This window comes from Acyrthosiphon pisum, chromosome A2 (genome assembly GCF_005508785.2).
Source record: "Acyrthosiphon pisum isolate AL4f chromosome A2, pea_aphid_22Mar2018_4r6ur, whole genome shotgun sequence".
In the NCBI taxonomy this organism is placed as follows: Eukaryota; Metazoa; Arthropoda; class Insecta; order Hemiptera; family Aphididae; genus Acyrthosiphon; species Acyrthosiphon pisum.
In genome coordinates, this window is record NC_042495.1 from 64,818,781 (window position 1) to 64,843,364 (window position 24,584).

A 24,584-nucleotide genomic window follows, 5' to 3' on the forward strand; every position below is an offset into this window, starting at 1 on the left:
TAATTCTAACTTATCTTTCACATTTTACATAGTCGCTATTTTATTGTTGTCTATAAGGTAACAATTTTTTTTATATCATAATTTAATTTTAATTTTTATGTTCATCTTTATTTCTCTCATCAAGTCATTCACGTAATTTAAAATTCAGTTTCAATTATATTCCATATTAGTATAATACCATGTTTTTTGACTCTTTATCTGTTTGTTCGTCTTTAATCACAACAAATAGATACCTATTTCACTTTAGAATATAATTATAATTGATATAAACTATTTTTTTAATTCATGAAGTTAACTTGTTTTTATACTTACTACCTGGTATTTATGATTAATTCTTAAAACAATGGGGTTTTGTGTATATTTCGTTGTTTTGTTGTGTGATATTAATTTAAAGTTGTAATTATACATGCTTCAAAAAATATGATCCTTTACTATGTTATTATATAAATTAATTTATTCTTAAACGTGATGATTGTACTTTTGTAATTGTATTTAAGTACCTAGTAAATCGATGGTTGAGATAATATTAATTTAAAAGTATACAAATTTGTATTATTAATTTAAACTCGTAAAAAAAAAAACCATTAGGTTGTAATTTGTATCAAGGTTAGTCGTTGGATTACTTAAGAATGATTTTGAGTTTTTAAATATATTATATTTTCCTTGGACTCCGTGAAAATTATATTAATATGAACCTGCACCCTTATAAACTAACCCTTATGGTTAAACATACAAATATACAATACAAGTATCTAGATAACAAAATATAGTTGTTCAAACAATATCCTTAAGAGGACGTCACACCCGCATGTGTTGTCTCCTTCTTACACACGTACGATATAGTCAAAACAATTTTACGCAGTCTTAGTAGATCTTGCTCAATTTTGGTTCTAGAGTAAAATGCCTAATAGAAAATTGAATTTTGACAATATTTCCGAGGGCAAGTCGTTTTTTTTTAAAAATTTAAATTTTGAAAAGTTTTAGAAGTTTTAAAAGATATTTACAATCTGTAATTTATATATAACAATAAGTAAATTTGATAGCAGAAAAAAAAACTTAATGGTACATAACATGAATGACATGAGGAGGGAGGCCCACCAGTGTGGATATCCTCTAACTTCTGGTGGGGAGTTTATTTTTTTTTAATTAGTGCAGGTCGGGATTCAGGAGATCTCGATTCTCGACACCAGTGTCTTTTTAATCGACGTGGGAGGTTGTTTGGGCATGAATTCACTGGCCAAGTTAGAAATCAATGGATATTGGATATATGTGGTCATTTGAAAAGTTAAAGATATTTTAAAAACGTTGACATTTTTTCTATTTCTAAACGATATATAGCTAACGTTATATTGGGTACAATAGAAAAAACGCAACGACTTGCCCTAAAAAATATTGTAAAAATTCAATTTTTTATAGGTATTTTTACCTTAAAACCAAAATTGAGCGAGTTATACTCAAACTGCGTAAACGCGTTTCGTCTATGTAGTACCTACATGTGTAAGACGGAGACAACACGGCTGATGTGACGTCCTCTGAACTCTTTTGCTTTAAACATTATATTTTATTAGGTAATATTATCGTAGTTTATCGATTTATTATTTAAACCATTTGGTATTACCTTATTCTTCTAATACAGTGCATTGCCGAAAAGCTAATTTTTATTGTACTATTCCCTATAGATTATCGAGTTTCAAAGTCTGATTACAAAATGTCAGAATATATTAAATTTAATCATTTCACAATGTACATATTTGGGAACCGGAGTTAATGTACATAGTTATTCTATTATATACATACGATACTCGTATAAAATACTATACACGTATTATAATTAGTTTATGATAAGAACTTGCATATTTAGTAAATACATTTAATTATTATATTTTATAAAAATCAAATATGTATTATAATTGTTCCACTTACTCACCATTTTGTTAAAGATAAACTTCTATAATTATTATTTAGGTACTTATATATGATTTAATTAAATATTATATACGTACCTAAGTGAAAATATTATCTCATTACTTATTATTAGTTTAGTAATTACTAATTATAGTACCTAATTATATACATATTATGGTTTTAATGTAACCGCTTCTATTTAATTTATATTTATATCAATTAAATCAAAACATATTTCTAACAAATTTTTTTTTAAATTAATTAATTAATATGCATATAAATTGTACAATATATACATTTTATTAAGTAGTTATATAATAATATTTAAATATTATAATAAAAAAATAAGTTTTAAATAAGTTCTTACAAAAAATATACACAAAATACTCAACTATTAACAGAAAATTCAAGGTATAGGTATAACTTTTTTTTTTGCGATTTAAATAAATATATAATTTATATTGTAGTATAAAATTCAAAATTAATTGAATATTTCATTTTTCATTTTATTGTTAAAATTTTACATTATTTACGACCCAAGAATAGGCATATTAAATATATATATAAATATATATAATGAATGTATAATATGTATATCTATACTACTGTTAATGCATTAAAATTAAAAATATAAATGGAAATAATATAGTTTACATAATATGGTTGAATGAAATTAATTTATGTGAAATATTGTTTTATAATCTCTGTAAACTATTATAGTGTTTTTGAAATAATGTTATCGTAAAACTATAAAAAAAAATACGTTTTATTCACGATGTTGGGTTTAAATAAACATACCTATCTACCTATTTATTTGGTTGAAGTGTAACGCTTGTTCATTCCTTGTCTCATTGTTATTAGGTATCGATTATTTTTTCAATAATTTTTAAGTTCTGATTATACCGGCGGGGCGGATACATTTTACAACAATTTGTTCTCATCATTATATATTATTATTTGAATCTTCAGATATTACCTGTATCGCCGTATTGGCTATTTTAATTAAGCAATATTTGTTTTGTAATATTATGGTTAGGTAAGTGTGTTTTATAGTTGTTGTATAATGAATAGTTCAATGCTTCATGCTTCCCCTAACTCGTGAGTCCGGACAATATTTCTACCACATCAATTTTACTTATTGTAAATACTTTTACAGATTGTAAAAATTAAAATTAAATAAATAAAAAAAAAATATATACTCTGTAATGCCAATTAAAGACCTAAACCGTGGCGCTTTGAGATGGGTCTATTTATAATATTGCATGAGAATTTGCCCCCACTGGCGTGCCAGTCAGTTGACACACGCGCTGCACAATCACAAAATGTTCGCTAAGCTAACGCGTCGTCGATTTTCATTACAGGATGAAAACAGAGAACTCGTGGTCAGGTTAATGACTTATAAATCTAAGGACGCCGAGAAGTTGAATGAGGAAAACGACCATCTAGTCAGGTAACAATTAGCACGCGGTGCATTCAATGATTGCACCGGGTACCTAAATTAATTAATTGGATGCATGTGCATTATTATGTTTGTGTGCACAATGATAAAACTGCATTAACGTGCATGCCGTAGTATGACTATTGATACAATAGTCTATTACTCTATTACAATGATGCTTTCATATTTTTAGAATTCGGATTGCAGTATGCCGAAATACTAACTTGTAATTAATTTAATTAAAAGAAGGACACATCCTTTTAATATTAGAACTTGTTATTAAATAGGTACTCAACGGAAATAATATACGTATAATGATAAGACACAGTTGTAATGTTTTTAATTATTCTAATTCAATGTACTACAAATTAACAAAAAAAAAAAAAATACGTTTAATTGTCTTTAAATAGATTACGAAAAAGTGTTATTTATATAAATTACAAGGTTCTTTCAAAATCAATCGTGCTTTTTTTTTCTGAAAATATTTAAGTTTGATTGTAATATTTTCATAGTATACCATCAAAAGATAAACATATAAAAATATTTTCTGTAAGACGTTGTAAATGGTAATTATAAAGGTAGTTAATTTAACAGTATTAAAATAAGAGTATATGTTTACCTTTAGTTCATTAAATTAGACTTAAATTAGATTAAGATATGATTAATAAATGATACATATTAATGCTAATATTATGAGTTTTAAAACTTGCTAAATATAATATTGGTATAATACTAATAAGGTTTCATTATATTGTGTTTTTGATTCCAAGCAATGTGTGGTGCTAATCATTTTTATGATGGGATTTTTTTGTGCTTTATAAAATAATAACTCAATAGATTCTAAAGGCTTACATGTTTATTTATTTAAGTAAGTAAATATGTGAAAAGTTAAAAAAAAAAAAACAATTTATATGTTTGTTTTAACTATAAAAAAATCAAAACATTTTGGATTAAGTATAAAATATCAGGTCCTATCAATGCATATATTATATTAGTTCCTAAAATATCTATTACATATTTTAAGTATAATTATTTTTATATTTAACTTATGAAATTAATAATTTTGGTTTGATGGTTGGTAATAATGTATTCCATAGGTGTCTACAAAAATTTCTTTTGACTAGGTAAACATTTCAGATTTGATGAATGTATTGGTTTTCCAATGATGTGTGTTTTTTTTGTGTCTACATTTTTTGGAGCAGACAATTGCTTTAATTCTAATTTTGAAGGTGGTTCTGGTAGAAAATTAGATGAGATTGGTACTTTGTTTGGGTGGTGTCAAAATTTCAAGTATTGAAAGTAAAAAATAATTGAGAAAAATTTAAATAATCAAGAAAACAGGAATATTTTACGACAAATCAAATTTCGAAATAATCAATTTTGTAAATAAATAACTATAGAGACTTTATATTTTCAACCATTGTAAACTTTTTGATAATTTAAATATTTACATAAGCATTTTCAAGACACAATATTTTTTTGCACTTTGTGTGCGATTATTAGGTATAGACATTAAAAATTGTGGAATATTCAATGTTTGTACACAGTAAAAAAATATTTGTGTACAATTACATGAAATGTGTAAACAATTGTTATAGATACTTTGAGTTATTATTTTGAGGAAATTAGATATTTAAACGTATATATTATTACCGTTGTATTACATTAAATATTGATCGACGAGACTTTAAACTTTTCGCCAATACATATTACATATATTATTACTTTCTATTCACAATCAAATGTTGAAAGTAAGTAGACCAATTTTCACCTATTTATACTATTTCCACAATCACAACGTTTTACAGTACTTGGAACCTACACACAGTATTGACTTAGGTACCTTTACGTTAATAACAATATTAGGTATGTGAATATGTGATAAAATATTACAATAATTGTTAATATAATATTTACGATGTTTTTGCTAAAAATTAATTCAACTTATAAGTAGGTACTACTAATCGACCATTCAATTAACAGTTATTGTAAATATAAATTAATTATAAAATATATTTAAAAATAAAGGTTGACATACATGTCTTCGCTTAGAATCATTTTTCAATTGCAATGTTTGTACTCAAATTTAAGTACTTATATTTAACATATATTCCAGTGATGTACTCAATGATAAATGACACTTGAAAACTACTATACAGCAGAGCTACTTTTACGGTTTTTAAATTTAATTTTATTAGTAGATGGACAATTAATGAGTATATTTATTAGAGACATTAGAAAATCGTTTTTGTATTTAATATGAATTATCATTGCTTTAAAAATATTGATATTATTTTTATTTTTCATAGTAAATTAAGTGAGTTATTAGTTATTAGTACCAAACATCCAGTCTATAATCTGTTCATAATTTGGTTTATACCTACCTGAATAAAAATATCAGAATCTAATTTTATATATTTTGTATTAGTTGTTTGGAATTGTGTTAGGTATTATCTTATAATAATATTTGTCGACCTTTTATAGCACCTTTTGTAGTACCTAAAGATAATTTAATTTTTATTGATTTAATATTGTACCATTTATTATATTATAATTAATAGTCAATAATCATTATTGTTTTACAAAAGTTTAAATATATCTATTATGTTATTTTTCTTTATAGAGCACGAAATGCCATTATGCAAAATGAACTTAAAGAAGCAGCAAACGATATGCGTGGCGTAACTGCAGAATGTTTGACAACTGCTGTAAGCAATAGTATTGGACCGATTATGGCATCTCCATGTGCCATGCCCAGCAAAGCTACCATTCGATTTGTAAGTTATTCAAAATTTGTAATCGCACATTATTGTACGATTTGAAATTTAAATAGAATGCTTATTGAATGCTTATGCATTTTAATGTGCCAAATTAAAATTTCTGTTTTATAATAATTTTTGAATCAACACTCGTAAATCCATAACTAATAATATTATGTTTTTAATTACCCGCAATAGTTATAAGTATAATTTTGTGTTCTTACATTAGTTTATTTCATTTGTTATTTTTATAATTTTTGTTTTATTTTTAAAGTAACTAGTTTTTATTGATGAAGTGTGTGCTTAAAATTTTGCTTAGGACGCTCATGATGGTGTTGTAAGTGCTGTAAAATGGAGTCCAGTAGATCGAATGGTAGCAACTGGAGGAGAAGACCGTAAAGTGAAACTGTGGGATGTATCTAAGGGTATATAATATTAATAATTAAATATTTTTGTATACATTTTAAAATCTTATAACTAATCAATTTATTTAAACTGTGTATTTAGGTGTTGCCGAGTGCAAAGGGATGTTGATTGGTAGTAATGCAGGTGTTATGTCAGTTGAGTTTGACAGCACAGGTGGACAATTAGTGGCAGCATCTAATGATTTAGCATCACGTGTTTGGACAGTAAATGATCAACGGCTTAGGGTGAGTAAATATGATTAAGTACATTATTTGGTAAACAAGAGATCACCAAAAAATAAAATAAAACAGCATAATAATGTTTGTTCAATTTTTTTAAATTTAATTTTACATTATTTTTAATTACCATACAAATATTACTTATCAACTACTATCAATAAATATTATAATTATAATTAATAATTAGAAGACTATATTAGACTATGTTATATAATATTTATATATATATATATATATATATTATTTTAATAATGTTTAAAGTAAAAAAATAATCTTAATTTATAAATGAGTAGTTACATCTCAAAAGTACTACTTATGTGTAATACTTAATATTAGTACTCACATCTGACTTAATATTCCCTTTTCTTGGTTAATTATCACTATGGTTATTGGTTAATTTATTCATATATGGTAAAAATATGAAAGATGAATTATAAATATAAGCTATTGAATACATTTTATGCCACAAGATAGGGAAAGTTGTCATAATTTAGCTTTGAGAAACGTAGACAAGACTCCAACAATTTTGAGTTTTATATAAATTTTGTTTGAATGATTTCAAACTTACATATTTTCATCGTAGGAAAAATCGTCTACGTTTCAGCCCAATAAATACTTACATATTAATTAATTCTAAAATAAATTAAATTTGTTGGCTAATAAACTGTATTATTGATTATTAAGTAAAATCTTCATATAATATATAAATGTATTGAATTGCGAACTTATAGTATTCTGAATACTATAATGATAAACGGTTGTAGTATATTGTTTTATAATCATTCAATTGGATAATTAGAATTGGAAATGTTGCTAGAAATAATTCAAATAAATCTATTTATTATTATTTGTTTATAATACAAATTGTAATTATTAGTAGGTTCCTAATTAAAATATTGAGATAATTTGAATTTATTAATTAGGTAGATTAAAACCTAGTTTTTATTAAAATTCAATTTTTGTTAGGTACAGAAAAAATATTAGTTTAATATTTTTCTTGGAACATTTCTAACTTTAATTTAAAAAAAAATTGTATTGGATAATCGTTATGAATTATGAATTATGATATTTATATATATTATTATACATATATAAAATAATTTCTAGCAATAAAATTTTAAATCATTACCTATATCTCTTACAAATGATCGAAAAATTAACTTTAATATATTTTTTTTTTTGATTACAATTATAATCAGATAAAAACGTTTAAACTTAAAGTCGAACAGCCTAGCCTATATATAAGTTAACGGTCTTTTAAATACTAAAGTTTTTTTTTATTTATTCTGACCGTTAAGGCTATTTGAGCGCGATGTCACTTTTAAAAGATTGTTTATCAATATGATTAACAAATTCGTAATTTGTATAATTGTATCTAGCTAATTTAGGTTAAAAAATCTGTCATGGCAATCTATCTCATTATGGATCATTTAAAGTCGATCACTTAGTATCGTTTTGCGTACCCCGTATCGTACAGCTTGCACATGCTGTCCGTCCGTCCCACCGGTATGCTCATACTCACGGACAGCCCATCCTGTTGATGGTACTTGTCGACGTTTCTCTTTTTGTTCCAAACATACGCCCACGCTATTAGCACGGCAACTTGAACGGTCAGAAACACTAGGCACGATATTATAACACCGAACAAATTAACACATAAACTATCGATGTTGTAGTCGTGGTGCTTTATGCTGAAAGCCGTCGTGTCCGTGGGATTCATTTCCGGCGATGCCTGTTGCGCGCCGAATCCGAATTTGTCGGTGATTTGAATGCTCTGCACTAGTAACATGTCGTCTCTAGCTTCTGATGTATTCTTGGTCGACCTTCGCCGCCTCCTCTTTCCGAACGAGTGTACGGATCTGAGTTCTCCTGAAGCGTCTTCTTGGTCGCACTGAACGGGTTCGCAGGTGGGCATACAAGGAGTGACCAAGGCTCTGAATTGGACCACTTCAGATGATGGGAATTTAAATGCATCGAAGTATGATAAGAGAATCTGAAAAAAAATCGAATCGATTAAGCGACTGTTTTGTAAGCTCGATTTGACGTAGAAGCCCCCACCTAATCATATTATTGTGTATATTACATATTTAAACATCAAATATTATTAATTAAAAGTGGACCTAAAGTCTTACCTTTCCGCTTCCTGAGTCCGATGATTTGTAAAGAGGGCCCATGATAAAGTGGTCGGTCGGACATCCATCAGCGTCAATCAGCACGATTTCACTAGAATCTACACCATCCATAGCTACCAGTTCTCTGACAAATATTTCGTACGGGCTGTTCGGGTCCAATATTTCGAATCGAAGTGCCAGCGGATCTCCCACTTCGGCCGAAGGTTTAACATCAGCCCCTTGTCGGTCTGTAATCTTCATGGCGACGTTCGGTGAGTCCACGATAACTTCCTCCGTCATGGCTGGTTTCAAATCGCCCTGTATGCCCAGATCTACTTCATTCGAAACTGTTTTGTTGGTCAAGTCGTATTGGCACGTGATGGCCACACCAAGATCGGAACTGGTGATTATGGTGTCGTGGTGTTGGATAATTACGTCATTCATATATCTTCCTAGGCCTTGTTGTTTTACGTTACATTCCACATCGTCGTAAGCCATTTCGAGTTCGAAGTCCAAACTTCCGCGTACATCTTGAACACAAGAGTTTGGATTTCCTTTCGCATATATCTTGCCATTGAATAATTTGCTGGTCTTAATCCTAGCTACCATGTCTCCTGAACGGCACTCGATGCTTATATTGTAACAAGAGTTGAGCTCATAAGTGGAAGCTTCTGGAACTTCTAAGTAGGGGTCCTGAAAAATTTTAAATTGCATTATTGTATTAGATTACGAACAAATTAGTATTCTTTACGCCCGCAGATTTAGAATGACGTGTACATAATATATACATAATAAATAATATAATATATCATGTAAAATGTCGTTGACCTGTATGCGGGTGGACGATTTTTTTCAAATATTTTAAACGATTTAAAAAGTACTGTTAAACTTATTGTTGTTGCTATAGAACTTCAAACAATTGACTTATATATTGTTAACGTAAAAAGTGTGTTTTAATTAAATTAAGTTGGTACCCACTATATGTACTGTATAAAAAAAATCGAAGTGAAAAGTATTGTGTTTAAAATGACGGGAAGTTAAATACGTATAATTATGTTTATCAAGATAAATTATGATAAATTATGATTAATATAAAATATTATAATATTTCGGATATTTTAATAAACGCAACCTGACAAATAATAATGTCGCATGCGTTAACTGCGTCCTCTATTTTCTGGAAACCATTAACTGTCTGGACATATCATATCTAATCAAAATATTAGAATGTTCTATCAAAAACCGCGAAATTGGAGTCAGTTGGCTGTGACTTTTTTGTAATTCCGATGTTATGGGCTAAATCCGTTTTGAATGAAAGTACTTATTTCTACTGCTCATAATCCATATACAACGTTCAAGGTTAATATACCTAATATAGAGAAATCGTTGAAAAATGAAAATACTGTGATTCATCATCCGTCGGCTTGGTACTTAACGGCGGACACCTTTAGAAAAGGATAATATTTTAGAATTCTTTTCGGAAAATAGCAATATCAAAAATAAACGTTCGTGTCATAATTTTCATCGGCATACCGATTCTAATCAACCGAAAACTGGGTCGACATGTATTGAAGTCCCCCACAACACCGACATCCCGGGGATAACGTACCGTGGCGTTAGTTTGTTATTATTACAATTATTATTAGTATTATTGTGTGTACGATGTATTTGTGTGTGGAAGGATTCCGTTTTTGGCACCACTCGAATGTGGGTTACAACAACTGAACGTGTTTGGGAAAGGATACGGCACACAGTAACACACACACAAATAATAATAAAAAAAAATATATTTATGTGTTTTCTCATTATTGAAGTTCACTCAACAATCGAATCTTATTTTTCATTTTCATAGAGTACCTACCTATTTTGTACACGGATGTAAGAATAATATTTGTGCGATAAATAGATTTGACGTCGTATTACTTCTTTCGTATACGGAAAATCTGACGTTTGAGAAATATGATACATTCGATAACCAGACAGAAGTTGTTAGAGTATAACAGCTCGAGAATCAAGATACTGTATAACAACATCATATTCTGTATGTTTAAATATTTAATAATTAAATATGGATTCGATAAAAGTAGCTTTTATGATTGCCGCCTAAAAAACGTCCTTCGCAACGATCGGGATCTGGCGTTAATATTATTATATTATGATAATAATCGTGTGGCCAACGTTAATTATTTGCGTTATGAAGCGTAAAATAATGCTTTAATAGTACAAAGCATTAACCATAAACATGATGCAGGTATATAATATTGTATTTTATATCATTCATAATAATCGTCGATCGTCACCTGTATGTCTGCCAACGTGGCCCTGGAATGGTGGCTGAGACGGCACACGAGCTCGCCGGTATCGCCGTAATCGTACGAATGACACCTGTACGGCGAGTTGAGGCACAGTTCCCGACAGTCTTCCAGAGAACCAACGTCCTGGTATACGGAATCGACGGTCTTCAGTATTCGGCCTGGGAACTTTTTGAACTCGCACAGCTTGACCGGCTCGTCCACGCAGTTGTTTTCCAAGTAGTCAATGCCAGCAGCTGGTTCGAACGCCCCCTGACCGGCCACCGTCAGCCTGTCCATGTCAGACATATCGCATTCCGCCGTACCGTTGTTGTAGTTTGCCGATCTATAGTACATAATAATAAGCATGACTTAATATTTTAGCAAATTTGATGATATATTAATATATAGTGTATGGATCAGTGTATGTGTGTGTGTATAGGGTGGGGAGAATTTTCGTTTATTGAAGCAATTGATTTCACTCTTATGTGACAAAAAAGTTACAATAGTAGGAAAAACTTTGATTTTCTTTTAAAATTTATAATTATAATCTGAAATAACACTACCGTGTATGTTGAGTAACTTGGGCACCAATAATCTACATAATATTAATATCGAATATACTATACTGGTTTAGTAAGTACGGTTCGTTACCTATTATTATTATTTTATTTTGATAGGTACAAAAAGCAGGAACACTGAATAATGAGTTATTTGAAAAAAATCACGACCCCGCTTCTTAGTAAAAAATCATAATAAGAAACATAGAATAAAAAAAAAACTGAATTGGTTTAATCATTTAGATGAGAACTATAATATCCACGTTTTGGTAAACATAGCTTGTCAATCAGACTCTGGAAACTAAACGTGATTTTCGCTTCAAATATCAACAGCTGTCATGCCCGTTTTCGTATTAACGTTAAAAATTATATATATAATATGTTTCAAATATAGATATAATATTATATATTTTAATTATTATAATACATCAATGAATGATCAGTGGCCTGAAGTGCTACCGTCCCCTGTATCTAACCGGACAGGCTGGTGATTAGTGGAAAACATGATTGCATACACGATACAAATTATACACTGCGGTGCGGCGCCTGTCGTTTTGGCTGATGTTTATACTAACAATTAATCGCCTTGATTAAGAGTGGTATGATGTATAGTGTATATCTAATATTATGGATATGACATTAACGCGGCATATATACCTAATAGGTTACCTAGATTACCTATACCACGTTTCAAATTATCCCATAAGAGCAATGGACATTTCGTTTAGCCATTGATCGTTTATTTTTTCTTTAACGTCTTTTTTTATATGTGTCAAAAATATATTTTATTGAGCCATCGCAATCTATTGCAGCGTGTGTATGTCAGTGGTTCGTTATCTGACGGTGGCAACGGTCCATTTTTTGTTTGTTGCAACTACTTGGACGGTTGCCAAACTATGAGTGCGCCTATATTAAAACGTAGTGGCGTATGCTTATCATTCGTATGCTATAATGTAATAACGATATGTTTCTAATTATGTGATGACTTTGCAGAATACAATTATATACGCATGTATAATTGTATATATTATTTGTATATTCACACGTATTATTATATAATTAATATTTCGAATATAGATATTTTATCATTCAGTGTGATTTGATCCGTAAATAGAATTGCAGGCGTATTAAAATATTATTCGAACGGTTTAGCCGTCCGTAAGCCAGTTGACCTGTGTCCGTCGAGATGGTTCGCGTATACTGGTAGGTACCATATAGGGACTTATTAAATTCAACGCGCGCGGTTTTGGATGGATTTAAAAAATAAAAAATTGATTACCTTTTTTCGTCGGTCAGGCTAGTCTCAGTTTTGTTTTTACATATTTTTAATTCTGCATTTTAAATTTTAAAACGTTGAAAATTATTTTTTGTGACAACTACTTAATTGGTCTGGGATATGACAAATAAAATGTACAATGAATGGTTCACGAAGTCTTGGGACATTGAGCAAGGACACTATAAATGTCAACGATATTTCCGAGTAATAGTTTAAAAAGGAGTAGGTAATAATAAATAAATTATTAAGTAAAACGAAAATCATCTTTAGTAGTGAATCACATGCCATGTATACACAAGTAATTGGCTTCCACATAATAACGTCGTCGGTTGTAACGGTTAAATAATAACCCTATATAAGTTTTTGTTACGCGGAACTCCTATAAAAATATCATTGAAGAGTCTGCCATTCATTGAAGTATTCCGACACCTCGGCGGCCACGGAGTGATCGTAACAACGAATTAACGGTGAAAATTCGTGTTGTCGTTAATTTACAGGCAATTCGTACCTACACCTACACGTGCGGCCGTAGTCCTATCTACGGGGTTTATCTATGTACCTACGGTTGCAGTGATCCGATGATTGCGATCTTAAACGTAAACGACGAACATTCCGGTCGAATCGGAACTGTTCTGGACATTCGTGTCGTGTATATCTAACTTATGCGCATATTATATACGTCAGCCTTAAATAATAATAAAGATAGAAGAAGACATTCCGAAAATTCCGGTTTACAGTAAAATCGAATTTTCGCAAAACACTAAAAATGTCAGAGGATATTACAATAATATAATAATATTATTATACTGCAGTACGATATTAAAATGTGCGCCAGTAGGGCAACAGAGGCAGCTGAAGCAGTAGGTGAACAAGTTCCGACGACCACGCGGATGACGACTAACCGGTTTCCGGTAACCTTCGTCGTGTCGCCCCGAGAGAACCATCGACGCAAACCGCTCCGTTCCGTGCAAATCTGCCGTTGTGCGTTTCGCCCGGCGCTTAGTAGGCCGATAAACTCATTAATATAAAAAAATATTATACACCGAACACGACGACGACAAATCTGTAGTAGCGAAACACACGCGGAAAATGACGCAATACACGTGTAATATAATATAATATTATGTGAATAGGAATCGAATACTCAGAAACGTATTATAATAATATAAAACGATATACGATGTGATATTATTATTTATTTGAATTTTCTATTGGATTTGTCATGCGGACGTCCCGGCGAGTCAATGACACGTTTTAATTTCCATTATCCTGTTGCTGGATGGGACGCGGTTCTTTCCCTCCCGATGATCCGATTCAGATACGTAGGTTTATATATATATATATATATATATAATACTATTATTATTATCATAAATAATATCATGAGAATACCACACGCTACATAGGTAATTCGTAAATGTATAAAATATGTACGCGACATCAACTACAATAATAATCCGTCTTCATTTTCATACGTTATTCGGTCAGAGACACGTTTTTTTTTTATTCACACTTATAACATTTATACCTATATGTTCGTATAACAATATGTCCGTGAATATTATATAAATGTATTACAGTGACCGTCGTCGTACTCGTAGATATAATAGTCGAAACGTATTGGAATGTTTCCAACGCGCATTATTCCCGTTTTACACGTTTTCGTTACATTTTTTTTTTTTATTCCCAGGGGATTGTAAATTCAGCATGGTGATAATAATAATTAAATAAAATCGTGCACTTTGGAAATCTATCGGGTTAATGTGACACGATCGATGAGTGGATGGGGGGGATGGGTGGTGGTACACACGACACACCTGCGCATATTATATCGATCTGATGGAATGTCAATTATTACCTTTTCGGATAAACGTCGTGTACGCGTTCATATATATGTGTGGGCGGGTGAACGGACTGTTATAATATGGTATAATATAATATGTTATAATATATTTGGTCATATACGATGTGTATAAATTATACTATACAGTTATTATAATAGTTATGATAATGTTATTAGTTTTTCGTGTAAAATGTACCTATGTACACATTGTTTGTTTTTTTTATCTCACATATACTTACGGAATTGTTATTATAGGACCGTTAAAATAATAATATAAATGTTTTAAAATGTGTAACACGTGACTAATCCTATCACTTTAATATTTTTACGTGCAAAACGATTCAATTCAAAACTATTGTTGAATGTGTGTGGATGTGCGCGTGAAAAAATACGATATTCGTTGGCCCGTGATTTGAGTGTAAGCTCTATAATTTGTTTACCTCCTCTATCATTGATTTGGATACCGTTAAAGAAACATTTGCGTGCGAGGCGCTTTAAGTGTTGTTCATTGTTTTTCGATCGTGATCGCGGGAAACAATTTGATCTCGTCCGTAGTCAATTAAGCAAACCGAGGTAACACTATTGACGAACTCTTTAAAGCTCAATATTGATATAAAAACGTGTTTTTCGTACGAAGATAAAGAGAATTTCTGAGATTCTATAGTTTTATTGCGCGTGGTGCCGTGGTCGTCTTTAATTTTTCTTTTAATTCGTTTTTCTTAATTAATTCACCTATAATTTTAAGCCATTTGTAACACCTTCAGTAACAGATCACTTTTCTCATAAATTCTTTGATTAATTCAGTTTTTTTTAGTCTTTTCGATTTGTTACTATTATATTTTTAAGAAAATAATATTTAAAAATATTTTCTTCTGATTTAGAACACCATTTTTAGTGCTCCAATCATATTTAAAATGTAATTGTTTTCGAGGTTTTCATGTATTTACGTGTTCAAATCTTCATAGTTTTCTAGTATTATTAAACTTATCTTATAGCAAAGTATTTTAGGCCACAGTAGTTTATTTTAATATTTTTTTAAAGGGAGTATAATATTATATCTAATATTACTTACCGACAAGAAAATTCTCTTTCGCCTAGACACAGTTCCAAGCAGTCTTGCCTCGACGTTGCGGCTAGCTTCTTCTTGCCAAACCCTTTGAGCTTGTAACCCTGCACTCGGTCGAAACACCAGGCTCGTTCACATGGTTTTATACCCAAACATGTCTTTTGTGCGTATATCGTAAACACCGGAAACTGTGACTTGCTCAACGCTCCTATGAAAAAAGTATAAATGAGTAAATAAGAAAATCGTGCGCGTTAAATATAATAATATGGGTACAGTGTTTATATTATATAGCTTGTCGCCGCGCCGTGCGTATCTGAACGCGCATCTCCGGGGCTCATAAACGTGACGCGTATTTTAATGTAAAATATCGGTTGTTCGGAAAGTCCTGCGAGGTATCTACCCATTATTACAATATTATGTATATAATATAGTTACGAGGAACGGTGTATTGTATAAATGTGTTGTGTGGATTAGCCGAGAAAACTCGACGGAGCACATACAGGGCTTAGATTTATTCTATATGCAGTACTATACAATTATATGTTTAATATAATGTGCTGCGATATCGTTTTACGGTTTCTCATAATTATAGCGTTTATTTGTCTCTAATGGATTTTAATAATAGAAATAAGTATTATGATCGCGCGGCGTTTTAGATAGGCTATTCAGGTACACCACTGTTCCGGATCCATTTTTTTCGATACGTATTTAATTATTATGAATTATGATATTTATTCGTGAAATTCTACTACAGAATTAATTACGATACGTGTGAAAACTCTGGTTCAGCCTGAAGCTATATAGCCATATAGGTGGACCCGAAACCTAATTGTACCCAGGTTAGTCTATAGGTACCTATTGTTAAAACTTGGATTAATTTTTGTATTAAGCGTAAATAATAATATGATGAAATGTCGCTACACAGTACACACGATCCCGCATTCGTTTTTCGACGAAAAAAATTGAACCGTTTGTCGTTTTCGTTGATCTGTGTGATGGACGGGGAGGCACCGTTTATCGCGCGGTTAATCGGCTGCGCCTTAGGTACACCGCGGCGGCGTTTAGGTAATAATCAATGATTGGGCTAAGGACACGTACAATTGATAAAGAAAATCCGCGCCTGAACACACTGAGGCGTGTATAAATATACGTATATATATATAATAATAATAATAATAATAACAACAACAAAATATCGTGATAGTAATAATAATAATAATAATCGCTTCGGTTTAAACCGTGTCCGAACATGACCGTCGGCCGATTATCGCGTTATCCCGTTTTTCGCGCATCTCGCGGTCGTCGACATCCGACAAAAATAACGAAATTTTATCGACGAAGTGAAAAAAAACCCCTTGGCGGCCAACGTCATAAATTGTTTGTTCCGGGCAAATGCATAAACGGCCGAATACCGCTCCGCCCACTGTTGCAGTTACTCTTTGGTCGCGCATTTATCATCATCTAATACACAATTTTGAAGACTTTGTAAATCATTACTCTAGGAGGTTGCTGTATCGTAATGTAGCCTCGGGTCGAATTCAAATTCGAACGTTCATGTGACATTCACAATAATTGAACTGTTCATTGACGTCAAGAATAATGTAGAATAAACGCGCTTTGTTTACCCGCAGGTTGGTATCTACGCTATAAAATATTTGAACGTTTTCCTATAAGTATTTTAATATAGTTAGGTATTCGTCGTACCGCGATCATGAATCAATGATTTGTACGATGGAAATTGAGTCGTTTTCCGTGACGCTCGATATCGGAGAAACGCGTGTACCACTCGAAACGCCAATTTGGTTTATTTAAATCACGACCGGCGATGATGGTCCCGCCACACCACTTCGTCGGTTTGAGTTCGCGCTGGAGAGCCGTTTACCGGCTGGTCGAGGACGCGAAAATATTATATATAAAGTATGTATTATACGTTTAACCATCCATATAGTGTATAGGTATAATATATGACCCGACAGTTGATAACCAGGTTATAGTCGTATACCTATATTATATATACAGCTTTCTGATGTTTACAGAGACTGCGCGTTTAGCGAGTGTGCAATATTCGAATTGATTATTGGAACCGATAGAGGTCGACCTCCGCTGAGAAAACGCGCATAATATAATAGGCATATATGCATTTGTATATTTTGTACATAAAGCTCGAGGGGGTTAAGACGACTTTGGTGCATCACGACGACACGGAATTATCTATCCATGTATAGTATGTATAATATATACATATAATATATAATATATGTGGCGTGTGTTCGTGCTACCGACCTATAACCGGATAGAAGCAGCGTCGACACTCCCACGATATCCACGCCCGCGCACCTTTTATCTTCCCTCCTAACCCTGGTCATGCCAACTCACAAGATATCATCCCAGACACGCACCGTGCAGTGTTCGCGTGTATTCCATATATATATGCATCATGTGTGTGATATCGTGTTGTTATTATTATATGCGCGTAATTATCGTATACGCGCATATATATTATTATAAGCCTAATGTAATAATTTAATATTTTACAGGCCGATTCTCTTAACACGGAACACTCGTCGTCCCGGTAAAATTTTTCGTGTGTGTTCTCTGCGCGGGCTCGTAACACTCTCTATATTATATACTAAAATACTAGGTTTATCCCTTGCGGCCTTGCAGAACAATCTAATTTTTAAAATCGTGACTATTTATTAGGGTTTTTTTTTCAACGACAACGGACCCGTTATTTTAATATCCTATGTTGGAGCTATATTTTTGTTACCTATATTATAAATATTGAACTAAAATTGTATTTTTATTTAAAGTTATGACTTGGCATAGCGGTATTAAAAGTGTTATAGTTTCATATTATACTAACTTTATAGGTATAGGTACAATAGCTTATCTAAAACTGTAAATGTTCAGCGTACTTATTAATTATTTATATTAATTATATTTATGTAAATATCGATATATTCTGATTTGGGTTATAAAGTGAAACCTTTATTAATCTTCGATAAAAAAAAATTGACGAAGGAATAATAAAAAATTTTTTTCGCGAAAATATGCGCCCAGTGTTATTTGAAATAATATAAAATGTATGGTATCAAATTTTAATTTTTAAAGTTTTTCCTAAACCGTCTATCATGTGTATATTATCTTACCTGGATATGCGTCGGCGTTCGACGAGAACATCACGCACAGACCGGTCTCGTAATTGACCGATTCGCATGTGTCGTTGGTTTGGCATGCCTCCAGGCAGTCGGTCAACATCAGCGTGCCGGGTATGCTGTCCAGCAAGTCATCGGGTGCCGTGAACACGTACCCGGTAACCAGCTCGAACCCCGTCATGTCAGCCTCGCAGTCTTGCAAAGAAGTGGCTGACGCCATCGTCAGCATCATGAAGCACGCGCACAGCGCGCTCATGCTGGCCTTGTCTGAAATGGAAAGGAAAAAAAAAATTTAAAAAAAGATGATTTTGTAAAAACTTTTAAATCGGCAGCACCGGCGTATACTCGGCAGCACCGGCGTATACTCATTAAACCACGATAACCGCCGGCGGCCCACACACGTCGGTATATTAAAATCCCATCCCGGTATAATAATAATAGTATCTATCACGCGCCGTGTATGCGGGTGGAGAGAAAAAAATTTCTCGAACGCAAATTGGTGCCGCACGAAAATATGATACACGAGCGCAAGCTTAAGCCGTGTCTACCTACATATTATTATAAAATGTGATAATAATATAATATATTATAATATGCGTTTCGTTTTTCTGCGTGTGACCTGAGCGAGAGCATATTTTATGATATGTCTGCATATTTACAATGCAGCTGCACGCCGCACTGCACCTGCGCGATTTACGTATTATTATAATATAATAAAATAATAAATATATAAAAATAAATATGGATTTTAGAGAAAGAACGAAAATTGCAGAATAATTTATGAATATTATAACCAGTAAAACTACAACCCCTTGCGACCCTTGCTATCGTCGCGTCGTCTCGTTTATCTTCTTAACACACTGTTGTAGTGGAATGGAAAAATAATATATTAAGAAAATGTTTGAAAACAACGGTATTATATCCGTAATAATGTTACTGTTACTGTCATTCTAATATTAAATTGAATACACTGGGATCCCCGTAATAGGGTCTGTAAAAAATATTTTTACCTTTAAATTTGATTATAAGCCAAATTATTCTACTTGATAATTAAAACAAAATTGTAAAATTAATTGTTCTGAAAATACAATTTTCCGTATATTATTCGTTAGTTATAAGTGGTTATAGATTGAGACAACTGCACATAGGGTCCTCTTAAGAGTTTAATACGGACAGACAATTTTAACTCCATTTTTGAACAAAAAAATTGAATATACATATTTTATTAAAATTTAACTTATTGTTAGTAATCAGAGTGCACTATTATAATGCATTTCATACTTATTATAAATTATCATAATATATAGAATTTTATTTATATTATTGTAAAACTGAAACAGTGCAATTAGTAATTACTGACGAATTAACCATATAAAAAACAAAGACATTTTTTAAAAAGCTGCAATGTTTGGGATGTGACTTCGCTCTTTATACGCTCTCCTCCTCCACGAAGGCGTCCCTGACCGCACTGGCTATGGTTGCAGCTTATTATTTTTAGCGGGTATGAAGGTATAATAATTTATATCATGTCCTATGATTGTTTCGTCGATTTGCAGCAGTACATATTATAATGGTACTACAGCAGTGGGCGTTTTGGCTCTAGAAAATCGCTTTCCGCGATCGTTGCTGATCGCCGTGAACTCATTTTCGTCGCGTGTCCACCTCCGCGTGTCGCTTCTTGCGCGAAAAACGCCGTTTTAGCGTGATGTATATACTTGGTCATCGCGCTATCATCGGTAACTGTCGACGTAACTCGTGCGGATCGACTTATCTCTGTCTTTCACTCCGTCGTCTTGGTACACACATACTAATAATAATAATAAGGTGGGTATTCGTGGTATACGGACACGCGGGTTTAGGTTGTACATACCATGCTCATTATGATATTATATACCTGAAGCCGCCGTCTGAAGAAACGGTCGATTAACACGTGTGCGCCGCCTCTGTCGCTTAAGCCCTTCGACCGTGCACCGGTGCATAACTCTATATCGTAAGGTAATCGTTGCGGTTGGACCATGTGACACATATTTTGTACACACATATATACGAATATAATAAATAAATATATGCGAATAACGGTGATTATTCTTGCAATAATAACAATAATGTACTGAAGATGCCTCGTTGTGTTTAACGGCCCGTTTTAATATATTCGCGTCTACGTTAATACAAACACTAACACACTGGCTGAACGTCGAATATGATATTATCTGCACACAAAACGATGTATCACATTATATAATATTATTATATGGTTCGGTCCACGAAAAACTGCAATTATATTATTGTAGTTTACCTGCGGGAATTGACTGCCGCTGATCGACTGTTTTAATAATAATTATTATTAGGACTCCTAAGTTCTTGTATTAAAAACGCATAAAGAAGTATGCATTTATAATAAGACAAAAAAAAAAATTCTTATTTAAATGTATATGAAATAATATGAGCTAATAACTCCAATAATCTACTATATGCCAAAAATACCAAACCACCCAAAATATGATAGATATATGCACTATTAAACTTTATATTTTTATTAATATTTTTGTATGAAATGTATTTGTACTTCACTTAGTACTTTTTCCAGTTTGTACAAAAAAAATCATGCAAAAACATGAACTTACGAGCCTGAATACATAATAATACTCTGTGTGTGTGCGTGGATATGAAATCCGGCGTATACGTTTTACCGTTAATAAAACGCGAAGAAAAAAATATTGTAATAACACGAAATAAATAGCGTACGACTTCTTAACGTACGATACTTCAGCTGCAGTTGCCGTATAATCGAAGAGAGGTTTTTAATGATTTTTTTTGTTGTTTCGTGTTACCGGAGTTTTAAAAAAAAAAACGCGTTATTCAATTTTACCGACGGCGTCCTATCGTATATACAACTTTTTATTACATACATCATCATTATTATTATTATTATTAATGTCGTATAATAACAATATATATTATATTATTATAGTATATAAAGATTACGTGGAGACGTGGAGGAAATATGGTAAAAACATTGTTAAAAAAAACCGAATTCAATTGTAATTTATAATTCTCTACAGATATATCTATACGTAATAGTAAAACCGCGCGCGGTAAAAATATTACTCGCTATACTTACCTACCTTTTCTGTTATAATTTATATTTAATATCATTAATTGCATATCGGAGATCTATAAGTAAAAATATATCTACTTGCGTCATAAATGCATTTCTTAGGTTTACAGTAAGTATTTCAATGTTTGTAAATGTTAAAAAAAAAAAAACGGAATTACTTAGGAACACAAATCAATTATAATTTTAGTGAGGTCTGCAGTATAATATTCTATGGTTTGGCACCTATGACGATACGTCAAGATCCTTTCAATGAAAACGATTCAGCTCCCGAAAATATAACGGTAATCAGTTATTTTTGATAACATGAGCATGAGCAACTGCTGTTAATCGTGTATTTCGATTTCAAGTATTCAAATTATATGCAAAACGTTTCTAATCAGCATTCCCCTTATTATTTCCATTTTTTTTAACTGTGCGGTGATTTTTTTTCATAAACATTATATACATATTACATACCTAATAATTTCGTACGGATTTTTTTTGAAATCGGACTTTATCCGAGAGTACAATATTATATTGGCACGGTACAACGGTGCTTTCGTATGACAAATATTATGCTCATTACGTTCGTTAAAAAACAACTGCTGGTTAATACGCATGTGGCATGGGGGAAGGGGGGATGTTGAGAAACGCTGTAAAAAGATAATAAAAAAAAATTAAACCAATTTAAACTAAATTTAACCGTTTATACGAATTCGTAGACATTAGTGTATAATTTGTAATAGTTTACGGTTTAATATATTATTATGTTAGTAAAACCGAATGCGTTTTCGTTCGGTTTGAAATATTGTAATATTACAGTCGTTCGCGGTCCACCAGGTACCGGGTCTACCGGATCTACCGGGGTAATCCGACGAGATTGATTACATTTTTGTATTTTTAGTACATGATGTATTATTATATTGCACTAAAGTCTAGAATATTACGGTACTGCAGATAATCGCTCGTCTTGATAAGTAACGTATACTAGTATACACATTAATGGACAGTCGACGCATATTTAACGAATGTTTTTAGGAAATTTTTTTTCATTTTTATCCTTCTTCCTATTATATGGAGTTGTTCTGCCAACACGGGCACCGAATTATACATCTTCCACCGATCGATTTGGTAATTTTCTTCGATGGCTTTTCCGGACAATTTCATATAATAATGCAAGAAATTCTATTCGAATATTGAATCGTTTGATGTGGGATCGTGTTAACGTTATGGACTAAAACTAAAATATCCGTGTGTTATAATACAATTCTTTTTTTATTATAATTTACAATTTCATATTATATTATATGAATGCATACGACAGTTTAATATTGGGTGATCGCGAATTTTTAATCACAAAATGAACTGAATTGAAACTCGTTTTTGGCGAAGTCTGTGTAAGTACTTAGTTTTTCCGCGCTGATTTTTATTCGCCCACCGGACTCACCATAAATATTAAATTATTAGTCATCTCCACTTCGGGAGTGCACGTCTATATATATATTATTTATACCATAAACGATCTATCTATAACGAGAACGCGGCATAATATTATGTTATAAAATAATATTTTTATACCGCGTAACGGCGAGTTTGTGCCGGAGGCGTACGCCACGTCTGAAACAGTGTATTTATAATATTATTATCGTGCGTGTGTACACGAAACCAGTTTTTCGTCGGATTTTTTCTATTCCGAATTTGTTTTTCATTTCATATACATATATATACTATATATCTATATAATATTATATTCCGATTTTAATGAGACGCGCACTTCTCGCGGACGGCGGCGACCAGGTCGTGTCCAACACGGCCCACTATATAAAATATACACCATAGGTGGATACCTTGCGACCGCTGCGGGTTGGCGGAAACGGATGCGATTCGGGAGTCGACGGCGGCGGTGGTGGTGTGCCGTACGGCCGTTCCTGACCTACATTATTGTATTCGTGTGCTGCAGTATACGGACCCGCTGCATAGGACGATTGTTAATCGAATGATGTGTTTCTGTGCCCGAAGTAAAGCGTAATAATTGAAAAAAATAATAATAATAAAACGTGAAACAATCCGTTGCTCTTCTCGTCGCAGCGCAAATAATAATGGACGGGATAAAAAAAAATATATATATATATAAAAAACGGCTGCCTTCGACACATATATTGTGTCCCGGCCAATATATATATATATATATATATATATTATATTACATGTAATAACGAAAATGCAATTAAATAAATCGTCGTCGTCGTCGTGGTCATTCTCTGTCTTCGCGCGCGATGTGTTTTCGTGCGCACCCTCCGCCGCCGTTGTATTATTATTATTGTTGTTGACTTTTTATATAATATAATGTATTTTCTATACGTTTTTTTCGGAATTTTATTTAAGATCTCAGATGCCTGGCCCGCTTTCCTATAATTATATATTCTGGAAGGATGCCAT

The 24,584-nt window shown here is 32.0% G+C and overlaps 2 protein-coding genes across 3 annotated transcripts in view; one reads left to right on the top strand and one right to left on the bottom strand.

The window, feature by feature from the left end:
* The window catches only part of LOC100167285 (autophagy-related protein 16-1), a 173,398-nt gene that overhangs the window by 5,847 nt on the left and 142,967 nt on the right, over positions 1–24,584 (top strand). For both annotated transcript variants that reach the window (XM_003248499.4, XM_029490336.1), the window contains exons 5-8: positions 3,267–3,355; positions 5,967–6,120; positions 6,422–6,527; positions 6,610–6,752. In XM_003248499.4, coding sequence (XP_003248547.1) covers positions 3,267–3,355; positions 5,967–6,120; positions 6,422–6,527; positions 6,610–6,752 — 492 coding nt within the window. The remainder of the gene's footprint in view (positions 1–3,266; positions 3,356–5,966; positions 6,121–6,421; positions 6,528–6,609; positions 6,753–24,584) is intronic.
* LOC100169340 overlaps positions 7,834–24,584 on the bottom strand; it is a 34,875-nt gene continuing 18,124 nt past the window's right edge. Inside the window, exons 2-6 of the mRNA XM_001948325.5 lie at positions 19,043–19,315; positions 15,900–16,101; positions 11,158–11,494; positions 8,879–9,550; positions 7,834–8,739 (exon numbers count right to left, since the gene is read on the bottom strand). Coding sequence (XP_001948360.1) covers positions 8,191–8,739; positions 8,879–9,550; positions 11,158–11,494; positions 15,900–16,101; positions 19,043–19,315 — 2,033 coding nt within the window. The 3' untranslated portion in view covers positions 7,834–8,190. The remainder of the gene's footprint in view (positions 8,740–8,878; positions 9,551–11,157; positions 11,495–15,899; positions 16,102–19,042; positions 19,316–24,584) is intronic.